This window comes from Solanum tuberosum, unplaced genomic scaffold, assembly GCF_000226075.1.
Source record: "Solanum tuberosum cultivar DM 1-3 516 R44 unplaced genomic scaffold, SolTub_3.0 scf00070, whole genome shotgun sequence".
In the NCBI taxonomy this organism is placed as follows: domain Eukaryota; kingdom Viridiplantae; phylum Streptophyta; class Magnoliopsida; order Solanales; family Solanaceae; genus Solanum; species Solanum tuberosum.
In genome coordinates this window covers 937,076-944,872 of record NW_006238996.1, presented here as the reverse complement: position 1 = coordinate 944,872, position 7,797 = coordinate 937,076, and the positions used below count along the sequence as shown (strand labels likewise).

General features: G+C 33.7%; 1 protein-coding gene across 1 annotated transcript; it reads right to left on the bottom strand.

The window, feature by feature from the left end:
* Window positions 1-707: 707 nt before the first annotated feature.
* LOC102585030 (homogentisate geranylgeranyltransferase-like) lies at window positions 708-6,796 on the bottom strand. The gene is made up of 11 exons (XM_006345596.1): window positions 6,725-6,796; window positions 6,570-6,653; window positions 6,399-6,473; window positions 6,151-6,234; window positions 5,834-5,923; window positions 5,653-5,754; window positions 5,468-5,563; window positions 5,316-5,387; window positions 1,064-1,162; window positions 884-988; window positions 708-749 (listed from the first exon to the last, which is right to left on the bottom strand). The coding sequence occupies exons 1-11, from the start codon at window positions 6,794-6,796 to the stop codon at window positions 708-710; spliced, it is 921 nt and encodes a 306-aa protein (XP_006345658.1).
* Window positions 6,797-7,797: the final 1,001 nt, after the last annotated feature.

The following is a 7,797-nucleotide window of genomic DNA, read 5'->3' as shown; positions in this document are numbered from 1 at the left end:
TGTTCACATTGAGTGATTACGATTTATTCAAAGAGTTGCGACTTTTTCAATGAGTTGTGACATTTTCAAAGGGTTGTGACTTTTATGATATATTAAACACAATAAGTGCATGTTCATACTACCTTTGTTAATTATAAATGGAGGGGTTTCCTCACATTTCTAAACTAAAGGATCTTAAGAGTGACATTTTCATTTTTACATATCACAATTATTTTTAAAATGAGAAAAAGAATTTAAATTTTTTTAGATAAATTTAATTGGAGGTCATAGAGAGGTGTCACATTACCTTATCTATATCTAGCTTTATATTATAAATAGGTATAGATATTTCGGATATTGATTTGACAATTTTAGTAGTCATCATAATAAAGTTCACATCCACTATTCATAGATCTTACACTTTATTATCCATTTATAATTGCTTTCTTAAAACTTTTATTTAATATTATTGATATTATTTTTTAGAAATAGTATAATACATGATTTGATTTTCACGTGCAAAACACACGTATCTCAAAACTAGTCAAAACAAAAAAAGGGAGATGTAATTCTAACCAGTGTATTTGGACACACTTGAGTTTTTACTAAATCGAAATTAGGACAATTAAGACTTAAAATTTAATAAAGCAAATCACATTCTAATTGAGCTACATTTCCCTAGCAATTGAAAGAACTTTTAATTACCCATGCATTTTTAATCTGCCACCTTAACGAACAAAGGGAATCAGAAGGTATTCCGCATAGAAAAGCTGCAGGCATTAAAAAAAAAAAAAAACTAAGTTTTAGATTTTGAAAATAAATAAATTGAAGTTTTACTTTTATTGAAAAAAAAAAATAGGAGTAGAAAAAGAAAGCAAAATAAAATTGAAAGAGAGAAAGTCACCTTCCATATAAACATATAAAAAGAAGTTATTGATACTTGACTTGATATATCGACCGATTGAGCTTTAAATAATAAAAAACAAGCAAGTAATAAATGCCCCAAAACCTGCCATACGTGTTCATGAGTTAATAGTAAAACAATGTATATATCAAGGGAAAAAAAAAATGTAAACGTACGTACAGTAACAACTTTGTTGGAAAGAGTAGTAGTAGTAGTAGCTCCAATCACCATAGCAGCTGCATATGCAGCTACAAGCATGCTTATACATAACCAAAACACCTGTTTGAATGATGAGATATTTGAGAAGATGATTGGTGCAATCACCTCAAAGGAAGATAGAGAAATTTTACAAAATTCTCTTTAAAAAGTTGACAAAACAGAAATTTTAAATTCTTAAGGGCTAATTTTGAAATTTTGAACTTCTGATCAACAATGATGGATAATGTGTGAATCAATTAAGAAGGTATGGGAAAGAGGTAGACAATGTGCGTGTGTTTTATTCTTTACTATCTAAATTTGATTATGTGATGTGTACATGTCATTGAGGAGTTAAATATTTAGACTCTACTATGGTGGAGCAGCTAGAAGATTCTTTACAAGCATATGAAGAAGAGCCACAACTTCTTGAGCAACTTCTTAAAACCAAAGTATCCTTCAAAAATTATGGAGATGAAAAGAGTTATACAGGGAATGGAATGTATGTACATCTTGTGGATTTTGAGTCAGACAAATAGAGAGTAGAGAGAATAATCCTATATATAGTCTACGAGGAAGTAGAGAATGGGTATTGCCACTAAATCGATCTAAAACCACCACTTCGATTAGAGTCCGTCGATGAAAGCACCAATGTAACAAACTCGATTCCCAACACAAAATGTAATATATATTGGATTCAAATTACAACGTATAATACGCACAACAAGTAATAATACACTAACTAAGGAGAGATAAACCGAGAAAGAAGTAACCAGAAAGGGATGAGATACAAGACCATAGAAGGGAGATGAGAGGATCAGAAAGCCAAAGCTTCACATAATAGTTTTCATCCCCATTCTTCTAACTCCTAGTCCTTTTTAACAAAGTGTAAATGGGCCTGGATCCCAAATAAAACTGGACCTATTGCTTGCTTTCGGCCCAATAGCTCTTGTCAGCCCAATAACTACTTGTGTGACCTTAATATCGATATTGGGTTGGACTTGGTTCATAACAATACTCTCGTCCTCAATAAGAACCTTGTCCTCAAGGTTCGAGTAAAGCCACACGGATAGTATAATGTGGAATCTTTCAAGACTTGAGTGTGTGTAGAGCGCTGCAATAGTGGTGTGAAGTTGAAACCAAATACTGTCAACTTCCAGAATAGAGGAAACAATTTCATTGCCTTTAGAGCATTCCATATTACCAAGTACCATAATAGAAGCCATAATTCTAAGAATTGTCATCTGCTCTTTCTTGCTAAGCCTAATACTTCCCAATACATTCTTTATATTAATATAGTCATGAGCATTAGTAGTACTTTGCTATTACATAGCAATAAGACTGTTTAAGATAGAAAGATGATTCGGGATCCCTCAATCTACACTTCTTGTTTACCTCCATGGGTGTTTCACATAGAAGGGAGAAACATTGATGGATCTGTTCAAGAATTATAACAAGGAAAGCTTGAGACCTTGCAAGGATAGAGGTTCTCATGGCTGCACCAGATGCTTTTCCAAGCTTTGCAAGCTGAATCTGTTTTGCTACAGTGCATTCTTCAACACATCTATGACCCCCGAAATAGGCAAGATAGCACATAAGCCTCATTATAGGTTTAAACTTTCCACAACTAACCAAGATAGAAGTGTTTTTACTCTCAACGAGCATCGACTTGTGAACAATATAATCATCAACAATTGAAGCATCTTTAACCAACTCAACCTCACTATAAATCATAGACAAACTCCAATGATTATTTTCACAAGCTTGGAATGCTGTAAATTCATACAGTGAAAAATTGGGAGGGAAGTCAATAATTTTATCACCCAAATCCAAAGCGTCACGCATTATCAAAATAATGAATCCATCAGCACCATATCCAACAAGAATATGCTCAAATTCAAGGTCGGGACCTGTAGCATAACTAGCTAGTACACCCTCAGCGCCAAAAAAAATCATGATCTCCTCAAGCGTAGAGAAATTATGTAACTCATGCTCAATCAAGTTCATCGTGGACTTGATGCAGCCTTGTAGCCCTCCTGTGAGTTGCGCTAATAGTCGTTGTAGGAATCGAAATAACTTGGGAAGACGTATAATATCCAAAGGTGCAATTGGTTGGATCTCCCGTGATGCAACTCTCACGAAACGATCATCAAACACACGATTCACCTTAGAGGATGTATCATGTACTTCCGATTCCATCATTACCATCTCATCTGCAACAGCCCACTAACCAAAACTTTGTTGTCCGGGATCCCACACTTGAGTTGGAGAATTAGCATAAGCAATGAAACAAAACATGTTAGTATATCCCAAGGACTGTAATAGATCCACGTTCGTTATATCTGTACAACTCGTTGGATCCATGGAGTTAGAACTTATTCCCGGATCCCATACACAAACATTCGTCGCAGTTCCATGAACAAAGACAAAAGAGGAATTCACATTAGGATTAAATGAAAATTGACACAAGATATTGTAAGCATTGAATCCATCTGTAGTTATTCCACGCTCCACAACAAGCATCATTTCATTCGAAGGTATGGTCCTTGGTGGAATGTTATCCTCAATGTTTAGAAAAAAACTATCGAGATATAGATCATTAATTGTCTCAGGCTCCAAGGAAAACTTCAGAAGATATTTGTCACCAAATGTCTCAAATGCAATTTTATGTTTACTAGAGCTAAGATCCAGCGAAGTAGCAGTAGTACTGTACCTCTTTGACATATCTCTTCGGGAACATTCTTCGAACACTTGGACTTTGCTGCGTTCAGGGCCTGGAGATTCTTCATCAAGCATTTTGATTGGAGTCTCGGTTTGCACCTCTGCGACTACCATGGGGCAGCAAGTATGAAAAAATTCGTTGAGAGACTTGAGTGGCTGAAAATCTTCCAAATCGGAAGAAGTTTCCTGTACTTCTTTAGTGAAAACTCTGGTAGGCATTTCGTCGAACAGATTGTCCACATGACTTGAATGTTCAACAATAAAAGTGCCAAACAACTCTGGATGACTCTCAACATTATCAACACAGTTTGAGTTTTCTTCGGCCGAAGGAGAAGAAATCTCTCTGCTAACGACTGTAGCAGCACTAATCCCGGCATCTTCTACTAGCACTTTGTGGAGATATAAATGAACATTTGTCCTCCAGATTCTGTAGCAAAGCAAGAATTCTGGTAATTTGAGTGTCCACCACAAAAGACTTTGCATCGGTTCGTTTCCAAAAACGCAAGGCTAACTTCTTCTTAAAATGATTCCAATCAAAAAATTGTTTGTTGCGAAACATCCAACGAAACCACTCAAGGGCCTCACCATCAAGATAGAAGGAAGGAAGAGGCAACCACTGTTCCTCGCAGAAATTGCATCGGTTCGTTTCCAAAAATGCAGGGCTAACTTCTTCTTAAAATGATTCCAATCAAAAAATTGTTTGTTGCGAAACATCCAACGAAACCACTCAAGGGCCTCACCATCAAGATAGAAGGAAGGAAGAGGCAGCCACTGTTCCTCGCAGAAGCCTAGAAAAGTAAAGTACCGCTCCGCCCTATAGATCCAGTCCTCTGGATCAGTGTTGCCACTAAATCGATCTAAAACCACCACTTCCATTAGAGTACGTCGATGAAAGCACCAATGTAACAAACTCAATTCCAGCAGAAGCACTCTTATATATATTAATCACTGAATACAAGTTATAATGTAGAATACGCACAACAAAGTAATAATACACTAACTAAGGAGAGATAAATCGAGAAAGAAGTAACCAGAAAGGGATGAGATACAAGACCATAGAAAGGAGATGAGAGGATCAGAAAGCCAAAGCTTCACATAATAGTTTTTCATCCCCATTCTTCTAACTCCTAGTCCTTTTTAACAAAGTGTAAATGGGCCTGGATCCCAAATAAAACTGGACCTATTGCTTGCTTTCGGCCCAATAGCTCTTGTCAGCCCAATAACTACTTGTGTGACCTTAATATCGATATTGGGTTGGACTTGGTTCATAACAGTAATATCATAGTGAAATAAAAGAAGGCCGTTTCTTTTAAGTTTGTAGTAAAGTTTATGGTTGACTGATATTTTGCCCATTACGAGTTAGCTTATATTTCTCCACAGTAACAAGTATTTGGTGTAGTTGTTATTCTTTTATTTTTGTTGTTTAGCGTGGATTTGCAAACCTGTGTCTGAGATAGATTACTCAGAAACATACAACTAGTTGCAATATAATGGAGCTTGAGTAAATTTGACTAACTCGTTCTTGTCCAAGGCTGACACTGAAAGATTGGATGCCAAAATTTCTATCACCGTTGACATCAGGAATATCCTGTCAAAGTCACAAAGCTTTAATTGAAAGATTATTTGGTTTAACTAGCCCAAATATATATAGTTTGAAATTAAGATTACCTTAAACAGGGCAATGACAGCAGTGAAGATGCACATAAATGTGACAGCAAAAAACAGAGATCTTGTATAGAGAATAGGCCTCACCAGCACATATTTCTACAGAAAAATAAAATACTAGTATAAATTTTCACAAAAGTTAATGGTCGATCGGTAAATAAGGACATACTATATAGCTAGGTACCTACCTGTATATGTGCAAAAAAAGCAAACTGAACAATGATAGCCCTCACAACCATGATGCATATTGCAGCCAGGGATGCATTTCTTTTCCATCTAAGAAAAGGTAACTTTAAAACAGTGGATTCAGTTAGAAATGATACGAATAAGTTGTTAAAAATAATCAAATGAGAGACGGAAAAGAGTTACCTCTATAGAATATGCACTTCCAAGAAGAAAGCTAACAATGAGAGCAGCTAACAATGGTGGAGATTGAAACTTAATTCCCATACAAAAACTCTGCAAATATATTACTTAACTATTAGGATTTACAAGTAGAAAACTTGGTACAAGGACAAAAAAGACCAAATACATGCAAATATATTAATGTTTACTTTTTGGACTTGTGTTTAAGTTAACAAATACATTTAATTTGGAGCAAGGAACAAGATCTTATTTGTACAATAGATTACTATAATTCAACACGAGAGATTCAAAGTAAATAGAACAAGGAAGAAATTGCAAACCATGAGTAGGGAGGTGATAACTATTGTGATGCCTCGTTTCATTGAAATTTCTCCAGAAGCCAGTGGCAGACTTGGTTTGTTCACCTGACATGAAAAAGAGGGAAATGTAACAATCCAATCAATTCACTAGTATTATTACATTGTCTGTTTTGGGCAACGAACGAGAAAATCTCACATCTATAAATCACAAACCCAGAGACATATAAATAAATCAGTAGTGGATGTGGTTATTATAAAACATAAATTACCTTGTCTATTTCGACATCAAACAGTTGATTTAACCCAACCACATAAACGTTCATTAACAGTGATGGAATTAATGCCTATACGAGAAGAAACAAATTAAATTAAAACGTTACACAAACAAGAATACATATATATACCAAAGGAAGGACATTTTTCGATGTGTTGAATTTTACCTTTAATAGTCCCAGAAAAAATGTGGGAGAAATATCTGCTAAGGATTTAATTGGTAGAATAGAGACTGAAGTAATCCCTATGATCTGGGAAATAAGAAGATGAGTAGCAAGCAACAATGAAAATGGAAGAAATAACAGAGAAAGAATTTACTCACAGTTCCAAATATAGTGTGTGGGCGAGAAAATTGATAGAATGCATTGAGTTGCGTCCTCCATAAACCATCCATTTCACATTGTGCTGCAATTATGTACCTTTTTGATACACTACTCCATTTCTGCCTTGGAAAACACAACTTCCTTTGGGGAAATATTCTACCATTTGAAACTTCAATTCCTATACATCAACTGTTAGTCCCCTACATATATATAAAATAATAGATCTACACATATATGAATATGATATAACGTACATACCCTTTGTAACTGAGGGGAATTGGCACGAACATGCACGTAAATGGAGCATTATATATTCTTCTTTAAACAAACAACTTATGCGGCTGCTCAAATTCCAACATGAATTGCCTCTTTCACATTCTTCTTTTTCATCCTCTAATAAACCTGACCTAATTCTTTTTTCTTATTTATCTCTAAGGGTTTGTTTACAAAGTCATCAACTAATTGAAATTGGTGTAATTAGGTAGTAATTACCAGCCTAATAATTACATAACCTAAAAATCATAAGGTTATATTAAATTTTAAAAATAAAAATTAACTATTTAACACAAAAAATTTATATTAGATAAATAAGGGGCTTTATAAATGATATTAAATTAAATATTTAAGATATATATTGTCTCTTGAAAATATATTAATTAATAAACATATGTTTTTAAGTAATATTATAAAAATAATTGATTTATATTTTTCAGTTTAGTATATTTTAATTAAATTAATCATAAAAACTAAAAGTACATAATTTCTATGAATATGATGAAATGCATGTTTGACAAAAAGATTAATATTATAAATACAATATCATAAAATTATAAAACATTTGACATAAAGATAATCTATTAAGTTTAACTTAAAAAAATAGCTTGTAATGTAAAATATTGAGTCAATACTGCTAAAATAAATAAAATTAAAAATATAACATAAGTTCTAAATTCAAAACAAAAAATTTAACATAATACTCTTATGTCAAATTTCAACATAGATACATAAATATGATTTAAAAGAAAAGGAAAACGTAAGTCCATAACTTCATTCAACAATGAATTCTATATTA